This window comes from Centropristis striata, chromosome 2 (assembly GCF_030273125.1).
Source record: "Centropristis striata isolate RG_2023a ecotype Rhode Island chromosome 2, C.striata_1.0, whole genome shotgun sequence".
Taxonomy (NCBI): domain Eukaryota; kingdom Metazoa; phylum Chordata; class Actinopteri; order Perciformes; family Serranidae; genus Centropristis; species Centropristis striata.
Genome location: NC_081518.1, coordinates 23380089 through 23406382, shown reverse-complemented (window position 1 = coordinate 23406382; position 26294 = coordinate 23380089). Strand labels below are relative to the sequence as shown.

General features: G+C 40.8%; 1 protein-coding gene across 1 annotated transcript; it reads right to left on the bottom strand.

Moving 5' to 3' along the window:
* Window positions 1-1559: 1559 nt before the first annotated feature.
* LOC131981848 (uncharacterized) lies at window positions 1560-25137 on the bottom strand. Its single transcript, XM_059346344.1, has 3 exons — window positions 24487-25137; window positions 23895-24032; window positions 1560-1691 (listed from the first exon to the last, which is right to left on the bottom strand). The coding sequence occupies exons 1-3, from the start codon at window positions 25135-25137 to the stop codon at window positions 1560-1562; spliced, it is 921 nt and encodes a 306-aa protein (XP_059202327.1).
* Window positions 25138-26294: the final 1157 nt, after the last annotated feature.

The window sequence follows — 26294 nt, the reverse complement described above, 5'->3', positions numbered from 1 at the left end:
ACAATTAAGAGAGGACTGACGTGTTTGGGTGAATTATGAAGCTGAAGTTGGTGGAGGTTTAGGTCTCTTCAAGGTTTTACTTTCAATTACATACAGGATGTATGTTCTACCACAATACTTGAAATATATTGTTGCGAATCATCTACTTTTGACTATTTTGGGAACAAGAAGCTATAAAGCAGCGATGTGAAACTTTCATTTTGTGTTGAGTTGGTGGACGAAAGAGTGATTGCATAAGGAACAGACTCCTTTTAGAAAACCTGTAATTTTACATTAGTCAGATCCAGTGGTGGAATGTAGCGAAGTACATTTACTCAATTAGTGTACTTATGTAAAATTTTGAGGTACTTGTACTTTACTTGAGTTTTTCCACTTTTTGTCACTTTATACTTTTACTCCATTTTGAAGCAAATATTGTATTTTTACTCCACTACATTTAGCTGACAACTTTAGTTACTTTTTTAGGAGATTTAACATAAAAAACATGATCAATTTAAAGTGATTATGCATTTTTTATTTTACTTCAACCTCATAACAGGATGTTAAGTAGTTAAAATTAGCCCTACCTTTAGAAAATTAAAACACTGCTTACATAAATGTGTCAATAATAATAACAGTACAATAATATATTTAGTAAGAAGAAAGGGATCTGAAAACTTATTCCACCACTGGCCAGATCTGACAGTCTGTCCTGCTCTCTCCCAGTTCTGGCTCTTCTGTGCCTTTCTTCCCTCTAGCAGGCCCAACAAAACAGCACGAACCTCTCATGGACCGGTGTAAGCTGTCGGAGTAACAGGGCAAAGCTCTGCTGCTGGCTGAGGGAGAAGCCACTGCTGCTGGACATGGAGCTCTCCGCTGGATCTGTCTGTCCATGATGAGCTGGTTGTTGCATTTTATTTACTAGATTTACTTAATGAATTATATGTTTGTCACTGATTCGTCTCACACACACACACACACACACACACACACACACACACACACAATTTTATTTTGTCTATATATATTTTATGAAATGTATCCATATTGTTTTATTAATTCTTGTTATTTGGAAAAAGTTGAACTTGTGCTTTGGCAATATTGTTTTTTAACATTCGTGCCAATAAAGCCTTATTGAATTGAATTGAATTGAATTGCAGGAGTCTGAGCTGAAGAAAGTTCTGGAGAACCTGCATGATTTTGTCTGACTTTGTTGGACTTGACGGCACCGTGGTAGGCATTAAGAATAACTTCTTATAAATAGCCAATATTCTTGCTGAAGGTCTTGTTTGATTATGTAGGTCATATAGAGGCATTAACATTAAATTAAAAGTGTTAAATAACCAGTTAAAAGTTCCTTGTAGTCATCTCCTCTGCCTCCGTTTATTAATGTCTCACCTCTGCGATTACATTTTCGATTTGGTCAGGGAAATCAATGAGCGATAATGGCTTTAACCTGGACTCATCTCATCATATCCTTCATTAAAAAGAGATAGCACCCCCATTGTTTTACACAGCCGGTGTGTGTCTCTGTGTTCGATTTGCGTGAGATTGTGTTTGCGTGTGGCTGTGAAAGTGGGCTACTGAGGGGGAGGCTTGCTGGTTCCCGCTTGCCAGTGGACGGCCTCTCTGTAGCGGTGCCAGGGCCGGACGGAGGGGAGGGGAGGGGGATGGTGTGAAGCGGGAGGGGTGAGTTGGCGAGGGACGGACATCTAAACAACAAAGGGCAGCGGGGGTGATAATCCCACCTAATGCCCCCTGTCTACCCCATGTCTGCAGTGGCTCTCTGGTGAGTGGCAGATTGAGTGCACTCATGCAAAAGGTTACTTGGGTGATCAAGTGCTCTTCTCAGGGGTGGGGGCCGTGCAGGCTGCCCGTCTTCAGAGGACGCTCAGCGGCTGCAGGAGGGTTTTTTTTTTGTGCCGCTGATTCAGCAGAGCTTGGCTGGCCGTGTCGTTTGGTGGACATGCATTATGTAACAGGACCGGAGCTGTCTGGACAGTGAACGCTCGCAGACTGAGACGCGCTCAGAGACGACACTGGGGTCAGGCAGAGACGAGGCTGTAGAGCAACTTCCAGAATTATCGATCCCTTACTTTTCTCTCTCTCTCCATACTCATCTCAATTTACCCCCAGCAATCTTTCAATCTCTCATAAATACTACAGAAAAAATTACCCTTTAACGCTCATAATCTCTCTCTGTTTAGGGAGACCTGCAGGCCCTGTTTAAGACCTCAATAGGCAGCGAGGAAAAGGGCCTAAATGCAGTTTGGAACCATTTCAAATGTTTGTAAATGTCAAAAATAGAGGCAAATGAGCTCACTGGTATGGGTAGAAAAGTCCAAATAAGTAACAGGGTTGAGACAAGTATTCTGGTTAGGTTCAGGCACAGGTAGAAGTTCCAACTTTATTATTTAACCTATTTAAAATGCTAAAATATGTTTTCTCCAATGTGCAATATCTGTAAAATGCAAAGTACTATAAGGAAAACAAACACAAAAATATATATATTAATAATACATGCCAAAAGCAGAAATGTATGTATATAATGTGTATAAAATGTATGTATCGGCTTATTTTTTATATTCTTTATTCTGTCTTCTATATATCTGCGTATGAATCTTGAGCTGCTGTGGCAACTAAATTTCCCCACTGTGGGATAAATAAAGTCTGACTTATCTTATAGGTTTCGGTATTAAACTAGGTTTGATTTGTTCATAAGAGGTCTGAAATTGATTTAAAGCTTGAAACATAAGGGACTATGAAGAATAACATTCTGCACAATTCTTTGTGTGGGACTAATCTTGTAGCAACTAAAAAACTGTATATATTTGTTGAAAATTAAATGAATGCCCATATGACATTTAACATGAGATATTTCCATACTTCTGTGCTTCATGGTTGCTTTCCTTATTTTGTGACACTGTCAAATAATCAAGTAGAGAAATGGGTTATCACTTCAGTACTTTTCCACATTTTATTTTTACACACAGAGAGCAGTGCATCAATGGGACCCTAAAGACTATGGAAGGAAAGCCAATTGCTGCAATCTGTTGCGAATCAGAAGTGGATTGTATTCCCAACTCTCAATCTAAATGAGACCCAGTGCATCTGTCTGGGAGAGCATGGCACGGCGAACTGATGTTTGTTTAGGAAGTCTCTGAGCTTCACCAACATCCACAGAGGACAGAAAATAATCACCACAACACCATTAGTAAAGACAAACGGAAAGTAAATCAACTGTCTTTGCTTATTCAAATAATATACAACAGCTTGGAATTGTGAAAAAGGCTGGCGAGCGTATTAGTGTAAACATTTATGAAAAGGGAATTTTGCTTAAGGTTCACTGTGCACACTGTAGGCAACTGCTGCTTCACAAAAATATTGTTAAATACGCTGCTTGTGACAGAGCTTTGGAGCTGTGAAGAGGTGATTGATTCTTGTTGTTTGTGGTTTCTCAAATGGTTAAAAAAAAAAAACATGATTCAACGGATCAAAGTGATCGTAAAAAACCCACATTTTTATGTTAAGTATCTAACGAGATCATCCATAATAATGGACATCATATAACCCTGCAGTATTGAAAAACTGAATGAGAATTCTGTGTTTTCTCTGAAACGCTGAAGATATCAAACTATTATTGAAGGACATTTTGGGAAATGTACAACATAATGGGCTGAGTTAATGTGGGTAAAAAAAAAGATAATTAAACAGCAACATGGCTCTTTAAAATAACCACTGGACACAAGAAACCTCACATATCAAATTATATATAATCAGTGTCAGTTTATGTGAAAGTATTATTTGTTTAGGATGTTGTTTGGATCCCTATTAGCTTCCACAAATAGTAAAAACTATTTAAAATCGAAAGAGAAAAACAAAAACAAGCCAAATATATCAATAAGACATTAAGTTAAATTATTTTACATATGAAACAAGAATAAGATTAATATGTCAAAATAAACTTCTCCTATTATGACATCACAATTGTCATATTGATGTTTGATAAATAGCTCAGAGGACATGAACCACTCAGAAATTCCCATTAACTCGTGAAGCAGCAGGAGACAAACTTCAGAGTAACCGTTTCCACATGAAATTGTTGTCATATTGCTGGACCGCTTTAATAAAAACACCCTTTTTTCTCTTTTTTAAAAAATGGATATGTAAATTGTGTGCAGCACAGCTGACTCTGTGAGCCGGTGTACGAGGTGAGCTTAATTTGAGGGCTTTAAACGCCTTCTGTGAGATAAAGGCATTTTTAGCTGAGGGATCTGACTGAAGGGTTGGCAACTGTCTTCACTGGACGCCGTTCAAGTCTTGTTTAATCTGCTCGTGTGAACTCCGCCGCCGTGGCCATCTGCTCACAGCCACAAAAGCAGTGCACCAATGCGGTTCAGTGAATTATTTAAATTTCTCACATCAATACCAGTTATTATATACAATACGAGTGGATGTTCTCCGTCTTTGTGGGATTCCCTCGCCCACACAAACATAGAAGCTTTCTATTGGCAACTAAAGCAGAACAGGGCCAACACTTTTTCCTTTTAAAGCAACACTGTGATTGCAATGCAGAGAAAACACAAGCTTTCGTCTTTCTTTTGCACAATTACATGACATGATAAATGTGTTTGATGCTGTCAGGTTTGATGTGGAACTTTAAAGCAACTTTATGCAGCTGTTTTACCTTCAACAGCTTGAACATCATTTTAACCCTGCATGCTTTTTCTTGTACCACGTACCTTTGATGAGCAGGTACTGGGCCCATCCGCGGCATGTTGTGTGATCATCGTAGATTTGGTCCGTCCTCCACACGGCGTCAACACCCACCAGGAGCGTTTAAAAAGTGGCGCGTCTTGCGTGCACCACAGTGTTTACCATTTGTTCATAATGAATCTGTTGGCGTCGTCTCATCTCTCGTTGTGACCTGCCTCCAACTGACTCTTGGCCTGGCGCCACAGGTTGTGACGTAATGTTGATCTAGCGATGTGAAATACGACCCGGAGTCTGCTCATGGTGTATAATTTGAAAAACGACTGGATTCGCTCTGCAACTTCTGTCTGACTTCCTGTCAGAACTATCCGCTTTCTGTCCAGCTAAACTTGTGCTACTCACGCGGAGTGCCAAAAATAGAACAGAGGCGTAATGCATGCGTGGCCGAGCATTGAGACGTGTCCGGACGCGTCTGAAACGAAGCACTATGGAGCCGGTGGAGGTTGATACATTGACTATAATGGCCATGTATTACTAGCAATGATGCGACGCTCACGCGAAGTGCTGCGGTTGGGTCCGTTTGATTTTGGGGGTAAGGCTTTAACTATGTCATGGATTTTGGTAAAACTGGATCTTATTTCATCTACCTTTTTCTGGCTTTACTTGTTGCTAAAGTAACACTAACTGCTCAGTTAGCTCAGTTAGTCGAGCTGCAGGACCTCATAGGTACTCAGATACGACCCACAGTTTGCAGGAGATTAACACGTCTGCATACGTAAATGTAATTAATTAAGGCAACAAAAGTACTTCCCTCTGGTTAGACATTATAAAATATAGTAACTGCCTGAAGTGATGTAACACTGGAGAAGAAAAGCTTCATTACTTCAAAAAATATTGTTTATTTGGTTTTTGCACCGTCTTCTAGGTGAAAATCCTGGTTGTTTGTCCCATTCACCACCCTCCCTCCTTTGGGAGTGAATCTTATTGTGCTTTATTTTCCATTTCCTTGATTCCCCCTTTCTTTCACACTCATGTCACTTTTGGCTTGGCATCAGTCATAATTGCTATTGGCACTAGAGGGCACAACTTACTACACATGTAAATGTGGGTGGTAATAAGCTGCTGTATGAACCACATGTGGTCATATTTTGGTGAAGGACTCATTCAACAGCCTCTAGGGACATCATGGCAGAGCCGAAGAGACCAAAGAGGACATTAAGAGGAAGTGACCAAGCAAGAGGCCGCCGGGCAAGAATAAACCTCGGCGTGACTTAATTGTTGGCGAGAGCTTCATGAAATAAAAGACTGCAAGACAGACCCCGAGCTGGTTGGACAAGTAGGTAATATTAACTGTCTTGCTATGACTCTTGTTGCTGCTCTTGCTTTACGTTTGGCTGTGTTAGCAAAGTCGTTGACTATTTTTTAATCACAAGTAACATTAAAAAGTAACGATTCTTGCATGATGATAAAAGTCATTGTATAGGTAAAATGTGTACTTGTAATACTTTCATGAAGATTATATTAATAATACATATAATTATGGGTTTTGAACAGTTCATTAAGTTATTCTATATTTATGTTCCTAGTATTATGTATGAACAGAAATGGGGCACAAATTAGCAGCTAACTCTTAATGAGTTAATTTCCCCAATAATATGCCATTGTTTTTTTTACATAAGCAAGAAGAAATGCTAAAAGAAAAAAAAGAAGCAGTTTAGGCGTGTTTAAGAATGAAAGTAGCTCAGTATAGTTTCATAAAATCCACAGAAACTCGGTATAAATATTAACCATCAAACACAATTCTTGTTTTCTCTTGTTGAGGGCTGCAGGCTGGCAGTTTTTCTTTCCTCCAGGAGAAGTGAGTGACCTTGTGTGATGAGGTGAGGCAGTGTGGAGTCAGGGGAGCTGTAGATTCTCACTCCGGCCACGACTCTGTGACTTTGGGTCGTAACTCCAGAAAACAGAGCAAGCGAGAACATTGCGCCTGTGTCCTTGATCGGTAGCTCATCTTCACCCGGCGAGGCACACCAACCCCGGCACGCTGTGGCACTTTATGGCGGATCGAAGCTGCTCAAGTTTAATGTGTTTGTGGCTGTCGCAGCTCTGATAAAGGGTGCAATACATAACAGAGGAGTAATAGAGGAGGACAAGCCAATCAATAGCCAGAGAGGCCGTTTGACCCGCGTTTTAAAATGACAAATTTTCCAGCCTTGCATCGCTGAGAGTGTCTGTCGCCAACAACCATCTGGAGGGACGATGTGCAAAAATAACCAGAGTGGACACGATGAGGCCTGCTTTACGTGTGTGTGTGTGTGTGTGTGTGTGTGTGTGTGTGTGTGTGTGTGTGAAAATCTCCATTTCAGGTTCAATCTCAAAAAGGCCAAACTGGCAGTAAGAGTCTTGTAAGTAAAGACTGGGGCTTCACCTGTGAAAAGAGGCTTTTGTAGAAGCAGCCTCCTGTTTCCTGGCAGATAAAGCACATCTGCTTTACTGGGAGATAACACCGTGCATATGCTCACACGGCTCCGCTCACTCTCGCTCACACTTTCACCTTTTCTTTACCCTTCCCAGCTTCCCTGCCTCTCTTCTTCATTCATATCTATTTCTGTAATTCCCTCTTGCTAAAGCGCTCCCTTCCATCCTGGCTGCATATTTTTTTCTTCAGTGTTTGCTCGGGTTTTCTTTCCCTCCGCCTCTTCCTCGTCCTCCTCTCCTCATTTCGTCTCCGTCTCATCTCCAGTATTTCCTCGACCTGGCTGAGCACCAGCTGCTCCACACAGACGTCGTCTGCTCTGTGATAATGTGTGTGTTGTCTCTCCTGAAGTGGCCTGTCCTGGAGATTACCCTGCCCTCTGTCAGGGTGCAGCCTCTGGGATTAGACTGCTAACCCCATGGGTCGTGTGTGTGTGTGTGTGTGTGTGTGTGTGTGTGTGTGTGTGTAGGGATGTGTTTTTGCCTGAAGGCGTCCAGATAAATGCCTCAGTGGAAGCTACCTGCTGTTGTTTGACTCGCTGATCTAACAAGATTATTTATAGACAGCTAATAATCAACCTATGGGCCAATTTTTCTTTTTTGTGTGTCCTGTTTATTTTTTAAGACATCAACAACTACACTACTACATTGAAATACTTTTACATACTACTTTTAATACTTCATGTCCTCCCCCAAAATACTGCCCTTTAAACATATTTAATCATTGATCTGTTCACTAGTTTCTTCCAAGCTAATAACACAAACAACACCACGCAATTTATGGCCTCCCTAGCCTTAATTTAGAGTGTTAGTTTCGCCTGTCGTACCTGGTGTGTCTTCAAACTATTTGGGGGCCAAATATTCACCTGATTTGACTGCAGTCAGACCATTGAGTGAGTGATTATCAGCACTTAAAATGATGAGCCAATAGGAGCCTGCCCCACCTGCTGGTAGGTCATTATCAGCCAAATCAAATAGGTCCAATAGCTTTTCTTGCCCATTCAATATTACGTTACATTTCACTTGCAGTTTTGTTTGGTTTAGGCTTAAAACAAGCTGCCAGTTTGTTCCATTTATAGACTGGTCCCCCCTCAGAAACGTCTGGTACACGCAGCAAAGAAGAGACTGTCCTCCACCGCCATCATGTCACTTCCGTTTTTATGTAAGTTATGGTAGACACATCACCCTCGTAACTATTTCAGTTACGGTATTTACGTACATTTACTGTATTTTATGACCCCTCACCAGGAAGACTTTTGTCCTAAACCTAGATCAGTGGTTTTGTAGAAGTATGACGTTTGTGCTATTTTTAGAACGTTCTGCTCTGTACTGCGAGCAGCAAAACTCTTATTTTAACAAATGCTCACACTCTATTCTGTAGTTGAGATTGGAGATCTTGCAGCAAAATTAGTTCGGTAGGTTAGTGCTAAAAGAGTTCCTGGTTAGGAGTTATGAAACAAACCTGAAAAAGTAAAACAAAACAAAAACGTAACTGCCAAAATTGAAGTAGTTAAGAGGGCAATTTGATGAAATCTGGAACCTTCGTTGACTTTTGGTTTCATTTGGGACACAAAGGTCGGCTGCTGGGATTATCTCTATCCTTTGACCCCAGGCATGCTAACAATGAGATAATGCTACATAGAAGTAAGTGGTTGTCTTTCTTGCAGGAATAAGTATTTGTAATTTCTTTAAAACATTTTAACAGACTCATCTAAATACATCTGTTTACAGAATTACGCCATCCTGACATTTTATGCCTCCGGGGTCGAGGGTTTGATCACAGCAGAGGTCATTTGTTTCATCCCTGCATCCTCCTACCTCTTGCACAACAACAACAACAACAACAATAAAACCAGGGAAAAAAATGCCCTGAAACAATCCCTCTTTGAGAATACCCACACAAGTTATCACTGAGCCTTCCTGCAGCATGTGTAGAGTTTTATCTCCCAGTAATCAGGTAAACAACGCTGGTCTCTGGTCGCCTTCTAATTCAAGAGACGCAGAGACAACAAGCAGAACATGGCAGCCATAATAAATCCTCCTGAGCTGCAGCCACATTTACTATCGAGTGCATTTTCCAAGAAATATCCTGAAGTGTCACCGACTTCCTGATGTTAAGCAGCAGTCCCCTCTTTTTTTCTTTTGCACAATCATGCATGTCTGTTTCCTTCAAACTGAAAACCTTTTTCTGCTCCTCCATCCATTCTTGCTTTGTGTTCAGTATGGATTAAAGAGCAGAAATCAATATGCTTTTACCTGGATTCACCTCATGTTGCACCATCTTGTATTTTAAAGAGCAGATTTGCAGCATTTTAATAAAACCTTTAAAGATTGAACATTGAAAACTTCCCCTTTTGGCCAATTTCCAGCTCAGATATTTTAGGAAATAGGAAAGAAAAGATGATAATTAGATAATTTGGGAGTTGAATATTTAGGTTATCTGCATGAAAACATCATTGGATCAGTGCAGGATGATTTTATGTTAATTTGAGCCATTTTGACACAAAAATATGGATTTATAGTTTTTTTTTCTTTTCTGATATCAGCATTTGACAGCATGCATGTGGAATTAGATTTGATACATTTTTGGAATAAAACAACCATTTCTGCTGCATATTTTCATATTCTTGCAACAGCACAAATATTCTACAGATCTAAATGTTTGCAAGTGAACCTGTGTTTGTGACAGAATCATGGAGAATGTTTATTCATATACTGGAGGTTTGCTCTCAGAGGACAGAATAATTTATGGTTTTCAAATACTGCCAGAATAATTTCACCGTGCAACACATTTCTAAAACAGTTTAAAAACAGTGAAACTAAGAAACAGTTTCTCTTTGCTCACACAGAGGAGAAAAAGTACAGCAGGGGACAGGGAGGCACATGGCAGATAAAATAAAAGCAGCATCAGAGCACGACATTGATTTGACAAACAAGACAGAGCCGGAGCCATTGATTAGAAAATCCACTATTAATGACTTTGCTCAGCACAGTACACAGTGTTATTGCTGCAGAATCACAAGAGGAATCAAATCAGGCAAAAGCAAACACAGTTCTGTTTGAGTGACTTTCAATGCCAATAAATGCATTGAGAATATATATTTAAATGATGCAATATGAGACCCAGTTTGCATCACTTATATGAAGACAGAGCAGAATCACACACTGATAAAAACCAACTGATAAAATATAAGAAATAAATAACTAGAATTAAGCAAATACATGTTCGAGACAAGTAAAATGATCTGCCAGTGCAATAATCTTTGTAAGAATTCTTTAATTAAATAAAAAAATATCTAGGCACTGGAAAAACCAACGATGTCTTGAAATAAATCCAAATATACTTATTTTGAGCAATTGTGGCTTGAATAGCCCAACTGTAGTAACATTAAAATAAGCCAGCAATACTTGAAACAAGCACGTTTTGGTGGGTAGAAAATGCTTTTGAAATAGCATTCAAACTACATGTAACTAAAACTCACCATATTCAACGGCTGAATAGCTTGAAATCATGAAAAAGCTCACAATGACTAAACTTAACTGAACTAAAAACAAGTCTTTAAACAATAAGATAATTAAATACGCACATAATATTATTAATTTGATAAGCACATAAAGCTATGGTCAGTAGGTAAATTATGCTCAATATAATTGCAATATAATTAAGATAGGATATAATTAGAAAATACTTGGTAAGCTTCATGTTTTTGACAGCGCAAGTGCAACACTTCATACTGTTAAAATAATTTGTTATTCTGTGTCTCTGTTGTCTGTCTCTGTGCGTGACGCAGGTCACTATCAAAGGTCAGTATGCATGCGTTATCCACTAAACCTTGGTTGTACTATCTCTCTCTCTCTATGCATTTATATATTAATCATGCAATATGATTTTGATACAATGATTGTTTGTGTGCTAATATTGTTTTAAAAACTATTGTTCGAAAAATTGCATGAGGAAACCTTGAAAATTGAATAATCTGACACCAACAGGAAAAAACCTCACCAATTATTTCTGCGCAGTCTTTGATGGGGAATGGAAAGCTGGAGACGTCCAAGTTCTTAGTTTAACATAGTTTTATTACAATACGTCAAAAATGTGCATTTTACAGAGAATCTCCGGGTTCAAAAACTCATGTCCCTGAATACAAACAGACGTGTTTCAGTTTGTGAAGTCTGAACCACGACTCTCTCCCTGAACCCATTAACATTTGTTTACAAAACATGCTGGTCGATTTCCTCCAGGAAGTTCCGCCTTCTTGATCCACTGATTCGCCAGTTTTAATCAATACAAAACGGCACGTCATGCCACCTGGGCATACGATCTTGCTGCCCCAGACAAGGCCATCCTGACCTGGCTTCTTCTCCAGAACATTCAACAAAAACCTCCTGCCTTGTTATGTCTTACAAAGATAGTATGTCTAACAGAGTCAAAGGATTTTCACTGTCTCACATAGATTCTAAAAGTCTAACATGAAACAGACAATGACATATATGTTATAACATTAACTCACCAACATAATCATTGTATCAAAATCATATTGCCTGATTTAATATAAATGCATAGAGAGAGATATTACACCAAAGGTTTGACCTTTGATAGTGACCTGCGTCATGCACAGAGACAGACAACAGGGACAGACACCAGGGAGTCACACAACAGAGAAGCAGAAATCAAGCATAAAATCATTTACCAATATAGAAAATAATTATTATTATTTTAACACTATGATTACTTCAAATACATATATTCAATTTGCTTAAACTGATTAAGATTCTATAATCACAAAGAATATATTGTATGTTTCATATATTAGACTTTAGAATGCATGTAGACATTGAAAAATAATGGCTCCTATTATATCTCTGTAAGACATAACAAGGCAGAATGTTTGTCTTAACAAGTTTGTTAGCAGGTCAGGACACGGACTTGTTGTACTGGGCAGTGAAGATTGTTGTCCGGTGACATGACGTGTCCCTGTATTTATTAAAACTGACGAATCGGCGGATCCAGAAGGCGGAACTTCCTGGAAGAAATGTTTAGTAAACAATTGTTAGATAAATAATGGGTTCGAGGGAAAGGAGGGGGGTTCAGACTTCACAAACTGAAACCCGTCTGTGTGTATCAGGGACATGTAGAGTGAACCCGGAGATCTCTGTCACTGCACATTTCTTGACGTATTGTAATAAAATGATCTTAAACGGAGAACTTGGACGTCTCCTGCTCATCATTCCCCATCAAACGATCTGCACAGAGAAATAGGTGAGGACTTTCTGTTGGTATCAGATTATTCAATTTTTAAGGTTTCCTCAAGCTATTTTTCTAACAATACCGAGCGCTGTATGTAAATAGTGTAAATGCAGATCCTGCCTGGTGTGTGATGTTGTGATGGGGGATGGAGAGAGGGCGAAGTGTGAAATGGGGGAGGGAGGAGGTGTGAAGGTAGCATTGGGGGTGGAGGGGGTGAGGGCTGACGGGGGACGGTTGGAGAAGCTCATTCATCAAGTCATTACGGGAGGTGGCTCTTGTGGTATTTCAGTCTGTCCATCAGTGGAGGAAGAGGAGGATGGGGAGAGATTCCCAGAGGAGGAGCGCCGCTTGGCCGTCCTTCCTCCATCCCTCTCCCCCTTCCTCCCCCCGTGGATGTCCCTGCCCTGCTTCTCCTCTGACAGCTCACCTTCTGACTGCTATTACTCCCCCTTCTTCCTCTCCTCCATCACACCGTCTTCCACTTTATCTGCCCCCTCTATTACATCTTCCATCTCTCTGCACAGTCTCAGTACTTCCCCTCGCTCTCTTCCTTTTTACATTTCTCCCGGGAGGCCGCCCTTGACTCTCAGATGTCCCTCGCATGCCAAAAATTACTATTGACATTTCAATTCAGTGGGGTTTTTTCTCTCACTGCTCTTTGCTGATGCCTTATAGCAGGAGGACATTTACATGTCAATGGGCCAGACAAAGGAGAGGCAGAGTGTGTCCGCTCCCGTGTCCTTAACACAGTGGCTGTAACACTGAATTTGTGGCTTCCGCGGTGACGGAGAGGCTGTGTGCGCCGCATATTTTGATTATTAAATGGATTAATAATAATATAACAGGTTAAACTGGCCTGCAATGCCGAATCACTTTGCCAAAGAGAACGTACCATCAGCATTTTCTTGATGCATACTTGCGTTGCAATTTTGTAGAATTGCAAAATGTCATTTAACCACGATGACACTAACTATTTCTGTAACTTTATGAAACAGACAATTTGACATGCACACCCACTCCATGCAGCAATAAATGTGAAGGTGAGAAAGCAAGCAGAATTTGAACTCACAAGCCCTCAACGTTCGTCCTATTTTTACCATCATGCATCTCTATGATGCATGTCACTGTCTATAACAGCTATAAAGATGTTTGATTTCCGATGTAGTCAGTAAAAACGTTGCTTTACTCCAAGTTCTTCTTTAGTATAACCCAACCCTTAGCCGAGACCAAGTTGGGGAACTGGGATAATCAAAATTGTGTGAAAACATTGCCAAAAATCAATACTTTAAATAGAAAATGCAGGAGGAAATCTCCCTTGCCTACCACTGGTAACACTGTATGACTAAAGCCCCTTGCACACATGCACTGCAACGCTGAACTTACTTAGATATGATCCAGAGGAGCTGTATACAAGAACGCCAATGTCAGAATCTGTTGGACCGGATATTAATCAGACATTAACCTGCCAGCTCCCGAGTACAAAGTCTCAGTAAGTTGATTGATGCATGGAGAATTCATTGCAGCTGAGTTTCTATCATGTGGCTGGTGCAAAACCGGAAGAACACAGACATCCGAGTGTGAAGAAGGGCCATTTACATGGAACAACATTGCAATTATCTAAGTGGAGAGACAAAGAAATTTGTGAACTTCTGTCAGGAAATAATAATACCAAAATCATTCGTTCATTATCCTTAACTGCTTATTCGCACTTGGGTCGCGGGGGGCTGGAGCTGATCCCAGCTGACATGGGGAGAACATGCAAACTCCACACAGAAGAGCCGCAGGCAGGAGTCGAAACAGCGAGCCCCTTGCTGTGAGGCAAGAGTGCTAACCACTACACCACCGTGCAGCCCATAAAACCAATATCATCCATACAATTCAAGTTACTGTTAGAAAAATTGCATGAGGAAACCTTGAAAATTGATAATCTGTCACCAACAGAAAAAACCTCACCATTTTTCTGCGCAGTTCGTTGATGGGGAAATGAAGAGCTGGAGACGTCCAAGTTCTCAGTTTAACAAAAGTTTTATTACAATACGTCAAAAAATGTGCACTTTACAGAGAATCTCCGGGTTCAAAAACTCATGTCCCTGAATACAAACAGACGTGTTTCAGTTCGTGAAGTCTGAACCACGACTCTCTCCCTGAACCCATTAAAATACTAACATTTGTTTACAAAACATGCTGGTCGATTTCCTCCAGGAAGTCCCGCCCTCTTGATCGCTGATTCGCCAGTTTTAATTAATACAACGGCACGTCAATGCCACCTGGTTGCTTGCTGCCCCGGACAAGGCCATCCTGCCCTGGCCTCTTCTCCAGAACATTCAACAAAAAACCTACTGCCTTGTTTTGTCTTAAAAAGATAGTGTGTGTTACAGGGCCAAAGGATTTTTACTGTCTCACATAGATTCTAAAAGTCTAAAAAATATTAAACAGACAATGAAATATATGTAGTCAAAGTTTCTAAACCAAAATTAACACACAAACATAATCATTGTATCAAAATCATATTGTCTGACTTAATATAAATGCATAGAGATATTTATTACACTCAAGGTTTGACCTTTGATAGTGACCTGCGTCACTCACAGAGACAGAGAACAGGGACAGACACCAGGGAGTCAAACAACAGAGAAGCAGAAATCAAGCATAAAATAATTTACCAATATAGAAAATAATCAATTATTTTAACATTACACCAAGGAATTTGATTGTTTATAACCAAATTATGCACATGCTATGTCAACAAAAACCTGCATTTTCTGCAGCCTACTTTTTGTATCATGTCCTGCCTTTCTGCATGCTCGACCCTCGCCTAAACTAAACTGAGTATGTCCAGTATGTGAGAATGCATCCGACACCAAAACTAGGACTCCTGCACAAAACACTAGTTTGATCAGATTCGTTCTTAAGTGGCTTTTTTGAGAGATTTAGGAGAGTTTTTTACCCAGTAGATATTTCTTTACTTTAAAGCAATTTTCTGTTTAAAAATGTTGCATAAATTATTAAGTAAGGGAAAGATAAGAATACAAATATGTTCTTGCATGAGGCCCAGTCTTCATCTATGCATGCTTCGTTTGTGAAAGGGCAACTGCAACAGTTCAGATGAGTAAACTGGCTTAAAATCAGTCTGCAGCCCTTCAAAAAGAACAAAACTAGAGACTGCAGGGACATGATCACTATATAGAGGGATTAAATCATTCCACATTGTATAGAGGGAAAATATGAGTCAAAAACAGTTAGATTTACAGTGTATACAATAATAGAATAAACATAAAGCTGAACAAATTGTGCAGAAGTCCATTGTCCCTTACACGGGTTATGTGAGGCGAGACAGAGATTAAATATATTGATTTCTGGCTGAAAATGAGTGGGGGGTTGTGAGCTGTGTCCCTGCACCTTAAACACGAGGGACTGTTGTGGTTCTGATGATGTGTGACCTAAATTGGTTGCATATAGTGTCTTTACCATAGAAATAGCCTGAAATGAGCTCTGTTAATGCATGCAAGAGCGTGTGTTTGCATGTTTCCCCAGTTTGCATGCACATCTAAGTAAGATTTCCCTCACTAGAGGGTTTTTTAGACATGCATCTTCATTTTTTAAGCCCTGTAAGGTATCACCACCTGACTGGTCCCAAGGCGCTGGGGCTCTTGCCTTCCTGTGATTATCTTAAAGGAGATGCATTGCATATGTAAATGTCCTGTTTTGGAGAGAGCTGGCTGCTGCTCAAGTGAGGGAGAGAAAAAAAAGGCCCCTCAGCATTGATCTGCCCTTCTGCATTTAGTCTGGGTTAAGTGTTCAGCTTCCATTTGGACCAAATTCATGCAGGGGTTTGTATAATTATGCCAGAGTCAATCCCCATTACTCCTTAGCACTATCGAGCAGCTGCTCACTTTAATAAAAACACATGTCAAATTCAGGGAGAAGAGCTGCTGCGTACATCTCTGTGTGTCTGTGTCTGCCAGCGTGCACGCATATTCTTGTGTTTGCACATAATTTGAATCAATACACACAGGAAGGAGGCATTAAAGCCACTAACCAGTTGCAGGCGAGCAGACCTCGTGCACCAAATGTTCTGTCAACTCCACAATCCTTTCAATCAGTGCAACAAACAACTCTTTCAACATTTGTCTCTTTCTCCCCCGAGGACACGATTCCTCTTTTCTGTGTGCTTACCAGAGACCATCAATCTGTAGCTCTTCCCTGTTGTCCTTCTTTCATCATTTCAGGTTTTTTTTTTTCTTCCAATGAGAGCTTTCAAGCCTGACCTTTGTGCCCTTGGAAAGGACCGCTGCGGGTAACAAAGACCGCCAACCAATCAGAGAGCAGTCTGAGTGGCCTTGGGTATGTGAGCCTCATTGTTAATGACATAGGAAAGCCTCAAATGGATTTTTTTATTTTTTATTTAGGGTAGCTGGTGATAACTCACATGATCTCTACGTGCAAATATAGCCCTCAAAAATCTTACTTTGAAATCCATTTCATTTTGTAAATAAAACACCATCTTATCTTCACTTTCTAGATGTTACAACTGACCTACTTATGTGCTACTTATATGTCTTATCTTTGCTCTGAGTAGCAGCAGCTTGACAAACGTTTCTGTTTGACCAATAAATTATGCTCAAACCAAAGCAGTCACATGCGTTTTTCACCATTTTTGTAGTGTCGTCACGGGCGGATCATGAGACAACGGGCACAGACATGCAGAAAGCTCCACCATCTCTCCTACACAGGAACAGAACACACAGACTTTTTGTTGATATAAATCTTTTTGTAATTTAGTGTCATTTGGTGTCTAATTTGTAGCTCCTTTTTGTCTTCTTGAATCTCTTTCTGGTTGGTTTGTGTTTCTTTGAGTGGCATTTTGCAGGTGAAGGCACGAGGGGAGCCTCTGACACTTTGGGCCCCTGTTACTGTGCTCAGAAATCCATTTATGATTTTTATGCATGTCAGTAAGAAGCAAAATGTGAGTAGGAGATTCAAATAATAGTCTAACGATTTGGAGTATATATGCTTTAATATGCTTTCATCTTGACAAAACGGATACTCCACTCTGCAACATAAATATAAAGCAAATTTCAGCAGCATATTTTTGTTGCAGCTTTCCCCCTTTTCTAGTCTTTTTGCTAAATTAAACTAACAGCAAGAGTATGTCAGCCTGGCTAACACCAGACTAATCACAAATGAGATTAGTCTGGAAACCAGCCGTTCATTTCTCCGTAGAGGAGGCGGGGTTTACGATCCTCCGGAGCCGTTTATTGGGAGCTTAGAATGTCTATCAAAAGCGTCTGTACATAGCTCTTAGCCAATCGTATCAGTTATACCAGATGACGTATGTAGAGCAACAGAAATGGATGCTTACATCTATGGTTTACATAGCCAGACTAGCCCATCTCTACTTTGAGACTAAAATGCTCAATTCTGCTTCTGCAACGTTTTTCTGCAGCATGTTCTGGCTCTGGCTGCTCACAATCTACCGGCAGTGTGTGTGTGTTGCTTGCTGCTTTGCTTCTCCAGTTCTCGCAAGATTATTTATTTTTACACTTTATTCCCCCTCATGTCATTCAGCCACACACATCCACTGATTTTTTTGGGCAATAAACAAGCTGCTGCGGGTCTCTGGGCGGCTCTGCTGTCCCCCGGCTCGTAGTGAGATCACCGGCGTTACGGTAGCGGGGCTAGTAGTGGCGCTAGTTGGTAGATTAGGCTTTTCCCAAATCCTGTCCGAAGCAAGGCTAAAACATCCTTTTTTCGTGGTGAACAGGAGTCTGTTGCAGCCATGTTGGATCCGTAAGAGAAATACAAAACGACAAGCTTCCGTCTGCCAAGTGGTCCGCGTCATCGTTTTTGCCGTCCCTCCCCGTTCTGTGATTGGATCCCTAAAACAGGGCTAAGAAACAGCCCTGGTTGCCAGACTGCCTGGAGGTTCGAAATGAAATTCGAGCGCGCAAGGCAGTATGGGTATACCCAGGCTAGCAGTATGTAGCACAGACTCCTCATTGGTCTGGACGCATAAATAAACAAGTCTGATGGGAGGATGGGTCACACCCCAAGAAGACCGGTTCCTCCCCTTTTGGCGTGTTTCCATTGGGATAAAAAGTGGCTGCTGGGAAAGTCTCAGGCCACGCCCTCTCTAATGGCCGCTCACTGAGCGTGTCGCCATTACAAAAAAGGCCCCTGAAGGATTACGAGACTCGGAGGTGACATATGCTTTTCAATCGTCTCATAATCACTTTGCGACAGTTTCGACCGTGACGTCACATACGCAACGGATTTAACACAGGAAACACGCCAACCGGAGGAGACACCGAGATGGAAGGAGCAGAGCTGTGTTTCTTGTCAATGTGTTCACCCATATGGCAGCGATGATTATTGGGACTACTTGCTACTTCGCCGGCTTTTAAAAATGGCGCGCTGTTGTAGTTTCAATTACTACGTCACATCTCGCTTAGCGTTCTATCCAATCAGCAACCAGGCTTTTTTCAGGGGAGAAAAAAAAAAACATCTGGTCAAATAGGACGTTTCATATTCAACGGCTCATATTCAAATTAGTGGCGTTTCGGCGAGGGAGATCCGCCTCATTCCTGGTATTCGACTATAGTGGAAATATAGTGGAGATACTGCAGGGGATTTAGGCACATTTTTTGGGGCACTACCTACATGTTTAGCTGTGTTGCTCCTTCCACAAATGCACAATCCTACAAGTTGTACCTTGGTGTAAAGGTGTCTAATCAGGCTATGCAACCATATATAATACAACACCAATTATTATTATTAAAAGGGGATAGAAAGGGGAGAGTTTTATTAGGTTTGGGCACAAAAACCACTTGGTTAAGGTGAGAGGAAGATCACTTATTGTGGCAATCAAACCAATTTTTGATAATCCAAACTGCTCCTGCAGAAGGATTATGAACTGCAGATCTGTTCTCCGGGTTTATGGTATATCGTATAAAGCTGGAGGATTCTGACAGGGTACAGAAAATTTATGTGCGGACATATTTAGGAGATTCTCCAGAGCAATATGAGGCTGTCTGTGTGAGTGTCTCTGCAATTATACTGATCCAGTGGAACAGAGAGTGAACACTGTTTGGATGTTTTATAAATGGAAACAGGCTGCAGAGCAGGTGAAGCATCTATGTGTCAGGGAGATCTTTGTTTTCTCTCCCCTGATTTCTCACTACGCTTTCAGTCAGAGGTTTCATGTCTTAAAGAATTTAAACTGCAGATTAAAGTAGCCCATGTTTTAAAGGTGAACATTATTTGCTTTTGGATGAAAGTTTGTCTTTTAATTTCCAGTAGAGGGAATTTCACAGAATTCCTGGAGGGATTTGGGAGGTCAAAGATCAATACTGCCCTACAAAGCAAAAAGGCAGTAACTGCATTTTTGGTCAAAAATGAGTTATTATCATTTTCATGACTTTCAAGGCATCCTTTGTTATGTGACAAAACATCTTATCTCAAATGTATGGTTTGTTATATTTTAGACTCTATCCTTCTATTGTAAGCCTATTGCTTATTGTAGCAGGTAAGGAATAGACGAACATGTCTATGGACATGATTTCAGTTGTCAGGTAAGCTAACAGTTTTGTTTCCATCATGCTGGATATTGCTGCTCATCAAAAATTAATCGCCTTTCTTTCATTATATTGGCTTGGCACAAGTAGAACGAGCCATTCGTCATAACATTAGGTTATATGCTAATAGTATACACTAACACTGTAGATACATAACATGAGAATATTAAAAGTTGTTTAATATGGGGCACGTAAACATATAAACAAACAGAACGTTGCCAGTAGACTAGTCACTATATTGACACCATTCACGGACCATGACGGGTGTTTTGAGTTGCTGAGGTTGCTGTGGTTTGCTCATGGGCTCCCTCTCCTTTGCTATTTCCTATGTATTTAATACATGCATGCATACCTGAAACTGCATGCATGAAACATCCCTGCACATAATTATTTGAATAGGCCCATATGTTGAATAAAACAATTTAAAATTTTAAATGTTTTTGCACCTGCTTACTGGTACAACGAGGTACTCATACCCTATGTTGCAAATCCCCAATCTGGATTTTATTGACTATTTGAATAGTAATTATGATGATGATAATAATAATAATAATAATAATAATAAAAGCCCACTCTGAGCTGTTGAGTACACAAATCAGTGGTGATTTGAGTGAGCCTAATCAAATGTTTAATGACAGGTCAACTTTCAGATGATTATACATATAGACAGAGTGTTTATAGGTCAACAGTCAAGACATGAAACATCCATTTTAAACAAAATTAAACATGTTAATTGTTGGTGCAACAAATTTTTATATAGATTCTGCCTTTTTCCTAAATTTTTGCAGTGCCAGCAATGGCTACAGCCTCAACCCTTGGCCTCCCAGAAGATGATGGTCTGTGGATATTTCTTCGAAACAGAGGTGTTCCTGAGGAGAGTATTCAGAAAATGCAGCAGGATCATGTAAGTCACAGCTTCAAAAGCTGTTTTTGTACTGTCTCATACTGTCTATTGTGTTATCATCTGCATTAGGCATTTATAATTGGTTATCCTGGAATTTAGCACAGAAGTAACTAGTCTAGTTAGAGATAATATAGTTTAAGCTTTGTCATGTCTAATGTATACTTTTTGTTTTTATTGCAGTTTGACAGCTCGGTAATTGGAGACATAATGATGCCACTATGGCTTCTTACATTCCAGCCTATGGTGACAGGATTGCCACAAGGCGTTTCTGTATGGAAAAACAGAGAAGAGGTGGAGATGATACAAAAAGACTGTCCTTATTTAAAAAACTTTAAAAAAAAACATTTAACAATTTACTTTGATTTAAGACACTTTTGTTATCAGTCTAGGATAAGAATGTCCATCCATCCATCCATTTTCTTCCGCTTATCCGGGGCCGGGTCGCGGGGGCAGCAGGCTAAGCAGGGCATTCCAGACGCCCCTCTCCCCAGCCACAACGTCCAGCTCCTCCTGGGGGACCCCGAGGCGTTCCCAGGCCAGGAGAGAGATATAATCCTTCCACCGTGTTCTGGGTCTTCCCCGGGGCCTCCTACCAGTTGGACGTGCCCACCTCTAACCTCTAACTGGAAACGTGTTTGACGTTGTGCCGAGTATGCGGACACAGCTCTCACTTTGGTTATATAGGGACCGGATAGCTCGTAGCAACGAGCCCGGTGCCCCATATTCCCGCAGTACCCCCCACAAGACTCCCCGGGGGACACGGTCGTAGGCCTTCTCCAAGTCCACAAAACACAAGTAGACTGGATGGGCAAACTTCCATGACCCCTCCAGAAGTCTCGCAAGGGTAAAGAGCTGGTCCGTTGTTCCACGGCCAGGACGGAAGCCGCATTGTTCCTCCTGAATCCGAGGTTTGACAATCGGCCGGAGCCTCCTTTCCAGCACCCTGGAGTAGACTTTTCCGGGGAGGCTGAGGAGTGTGATTCCACGGTAATTGGAACACACCCTCCGGTCCACCTTTTTAAAAATGGGAACCACCACCCCGGTCTGCCACTCCACTGGCACTGTCCCAGACCTCCACGCAACACTGAAGAGGCGTGTCAACCATGACAGCCCAACAGTGTCCAGAACCTTCAGCATCTCAGGGCGAATCTCATCCAACCCTGGCGCCTTGCCGCCGGGTAGCTTTTTGACTACCTCGGCGACCTCTGCCAGGGATACTGGTGAGTCTTCCCCTGAGTCTTCAGACTCTGCCTCCTCTACAGAGGACGTGTTGGCTGGATTAAGGAGTTCCTCAAAGTGTTCTTTCCACCATCCGACGACATCCACAGGTCGGGTCAGCAGGTCTCCGCCCCCGCTGAACACAGCTTGGGCCAAGCCCTGCTTTCCCTTTCTGAGACGCCCGATGGTTTTCCAGAACCTCTTTGAGGCCGACCGAAAGTCCTCCTCCATGGCCTCCCCGAATTCCTCCCATACCCGAGTTTTTGCTTCAGCGACTGCCGCAGCTGCAGCCCTTCTGGCCGAACGGTACCTGTCTGCTGATTCCAGAGACCCCTCGGCCAGCCAAGACCGAAAGGCCTCCTTCTTCAGCTTGACGGCCTCCCTCACCGCTGGTGTCCACCAGCGGGTTCTTGGGTTGCCGTCACGACAAGCACCGACGGCCTTCAGGCCACAGCTCCTACCAGCCGCATCAATAATTGAGGCTTTGAACATGGCCCATTCGGACTCCATGTCCCCAACCTCACCCGGGATGTTGGAGAAATTCTTCCGGAGGTGTGAGTTGAAGACCCTGCTTTTAATGTCCAAAGGATAAGAATGTTTGGACATTAAAAATACTTTTGTTATTTTAACTGTTAAATCATAATAGAATTTGAATCTCTACCTCATGTCAGATGTTAATACTGACAGTGTTTGTGAATCTGCTTGTTACAAGGTACTTTGAGGTGTTTTTTTACAAATAGAATCACAGCTTGCTGCCTTGTTTTGTACAACTGTCTTCAAACAGATTGTGTCTTTACTGTCATGTAGTTCAGGTTAGTCCTGCTCTGTGAGACATGATATGTTTCCATCCACAATCATAAAATTGGACATGTTCCTTTTGTTATGGGATGTTTGAGATGCATGTCCTAATAAAAGATAATCATATGCTTCATTTGCTGAACATTTATTGACAACTGCATTTGAACATAAATCTATAAAGTGATATTTCATTCAAATACATAAGAACAGTTTATCTGATCTGTTTATATGTTAAAGAGATGACATGATAATCACCAACTAATTTTAGATACACACATATTCACCAAATTTTGTTACATGTAATTGTTTGGCTGCAAATGACCTATAATAACTTCATGAGAGAAACAAAAAAAACAGGAAGGTATATTTCCTAAATGTTACATTAAACAATAATTAAATATCAAAAGAGAAAAGGGTTTCACTGCTCAGTATTAACAGGTATTGTGTAAGAGCTGCATTTGAAATTCAGCATACACACCATTAAGGACAAGATATTATAACCTGTTTGATTTATAATTGATAATGACTCCTTTTTGTACACTGCTCTTTAACAATGCACCCAAGATTTTCCATTTTTTCACATGTAACGCGATATTTCATATGCAGCTATTGGACTGCCAGCACTCACACACTTATGATGTGTAATTTTTCCATAATGAATAGAAAGAGGATATACAAAGCACAAATGGGAGATGTCCATTAGTAAAGAGTTGACAGTTAGAAATTCATGGTCCATAAGATTTTCTTCCCTTATGTGGAGGCTTACATCCAGTCATTTGATCCAGTAGAGCAGGTTGTGATCATTAAATTTGAGCTCGTATGTAAGCACGTAAGAACATGTAAAGCTCAATGGCTTCCTCTGGATAGGTGGGTGGATGAAGACTGTTTTCTGCCATGGCAAGGCAGCAAATGTCAAACACTGTATAGTCACAGGGATACGGTCCTCTCTGACGGCATTCCTGCAGGCTTCTATCTTTAGTTGAGATACCTCTTTCAGGTACTCTCTGGCACCAAAAAGTTGGGGTAGGGTGTACATCATCACTGGGCGCCCACCTGGAGACACAGCATTTCTGCATGGGCGAATTCTGTGAGTGTTCCAGAGGTGAACAACTTCCTGCAGTTCTCTCTAAAGATAAAAAAAAGATAAAAATAGAAAGTGAGAAAATCAGTTCACACATGATCATTAAACTAGTAATGTAGTTCAGCTCCAACTTAAACATCTGCAATAATAAACTGTATTATGCAATTAAAAACATCAAAACACTCACAGGGAAAATTTTATTGCATTTTATACTTTTCATAATTTAAGTACTTTGAATATATACTGCTGATAATACTGTCCTTTTACTTTACTAAGGTTTTGAATATAGCCTACATGGAGTGAGCTCTTTTTCACTAATATCAGTAGGCCTATGATATTAGTACCACACTAAAACTAACCCACTACACAGGGTGGTACTACTGCTTTTTTTGAAGTAAAACATCTGAATACTTTAACCACTAAGCTAAACAGATGTATTATTCTGACATAATATAGAACTATGGGGAAAAAAACAACATAAACATATTGCAGTTCTTACCTCTATTATTTCAAGACATGTGAACTGAATGAGACTTTTGTCCAGGAAGTCACCAGAAAAGGAGTCTGAGTCTTTTAAATCTTGGAACAGGTTCATCCAGAACTGTGCATGTTGCCTCCTTAAAAACCCCCACCAGTTCTTTATTCTTTGGTTGTGATTGCTCGATCCATACAGATAACATCTGTGCGAGAAGTTGTCCAGATGATCGTGTCTCAAGAACATCTGCATTTGTTCAATGTAACAGTTCTCGGTTCCAAGGTCCGAACGAATTCGGGCAGCAGTTCCATTCCTTGATGACACCTCATCAATGAAGTATTGCGCGATTATCCTGGGATCACTATTTGTAGAGTAGGCATGTAGCCATATCACCATTCGTGAAAACCCATCTATTGCACCACTGATGCAGATCCCGTACGGTTTGAGTTTATCATAGGAGTCTACATGGCACAAAAAGTTTGGGCCTGGATTCTGGTACATACGCCGCCGAAGGCGATTCCAGCGCCTCAGCTGCACACCGTGCGGATCCAATATTTTCAGCAGTCTCCTGATCGTCTCTTGAGTCACCACGTAGCCAGCCTGAATGCATTTCAAATGCATCATCTTATATCCATGGAGCATGCCACATATGTCCAGCTGATCCCGGAGAAACATTGCTATGTCCAGGAGATCTGAATGGGCTTTCCTTCTGAACAATCGCAAAGTCTTCAGGTGCCTGCTTAAGTCGACAAACTAATAGTAAAACCATCTATATGACTTAAAGACAGGACTATCTCCCAGTGTCTTAAACCCAGATCAAAGTAAAACTTGATTAAACTAAACAAGCCGTCCATGTTTGCTTCCATTCGAAGTATCTGGTGGGGGGGGGGTTACCACGGGGGGGATTACCACGAAAAACAGAAAAATAATTACTCAGAAAAACAGGAAAAAAAATACTCAGAAAAACAGGAAAAAATTAGTCAGACAAACAGGAAAAAGAAATACTCAGAAAAACAGAAATAATTACCCCGAAAAACAAACCAAAAAATAAATTACTCAGAAAAACCGGATTTTTTTTTTTTTTCAACTGAATGCAATACGCTTCCGTACAAATGTGTGTCGTTTTGGTAGTTGTTTGTACAGTAACTAAATGGCTGGATTACAGGATAACTTTAAAGTCATTTTTCTCAGTTCTGCACTCTGCGTAGTTACTGCCTTTTTGCTTTGTAGGGCAGAATGTTACTGTGACTTATGACACATTTTTAGCCAGAACTCAAGAATTTGAAGAAGTTGAATGAATTAAGTTTTATCCATAAGTTAGATCGGTATGTTTTGTAAAATACTTTCCAGGTCACTGCACAGATAAAGGGCTGCAGGGTTGAAGATGTGTGTGAAACGTCTTTGTGAAGAATTTGTTTCATTGCAGCAAGATACATATTTGAAAGATTATCTACTGTCATGACAATCAACTCAGTTTTGATCAGCAAATTGTAGAAAATTATACTTCCACTTTGGCAAACGTGCAAAAACATGTGCAATTTCCCTGAGTAAATGACTTTTAATAACTCTCTGAAGTCACTCATCAAAACCAGAAGAAGAGCTTGAGCAAGAGAGAAAAAATAATAAAAATGAGGTCGCTAATCAGCCCAACTTTGGCCCCATGAGAGAAAATATGTCTTCAGAGGAAACAGCTGATCAGTTATGAGAGTTGAATGTTCGCTAGGTCAGAACTTATTCAGAAAAAGTATTTAAATCTCCCGTTATCACATTAACTGGTCCAGAATTCAGCTGCCTGCATCATTACAACAACTGCCTCTCTTTGTGTACAGTGT

Bases quoted from the DNA above. Each gene is read 5' to 3' on its own strand.
- LOC131981848 (XM_059346344.1), bottom strand. From the start codon at position 25,137: ATGTTTCTCCGGGATCAGCTGGACATATGTGGCATGCTCCATGGATAT. The intron at 24,033-24,486 runs GTAAGAACTGCA...TTTTATCTTTAG, and splicing joins CATGTCTTGAAATAATAGAG to AGAGAACTGCAGGAAGTTGT. The intron at 1,692-23,894 runs GTATCTCAACTA...TTTGTTGTTTAG, and splicing joins CCAGAGAGTACCTGAAAGAG to ATGTCCGTCCCTCGCCAACT.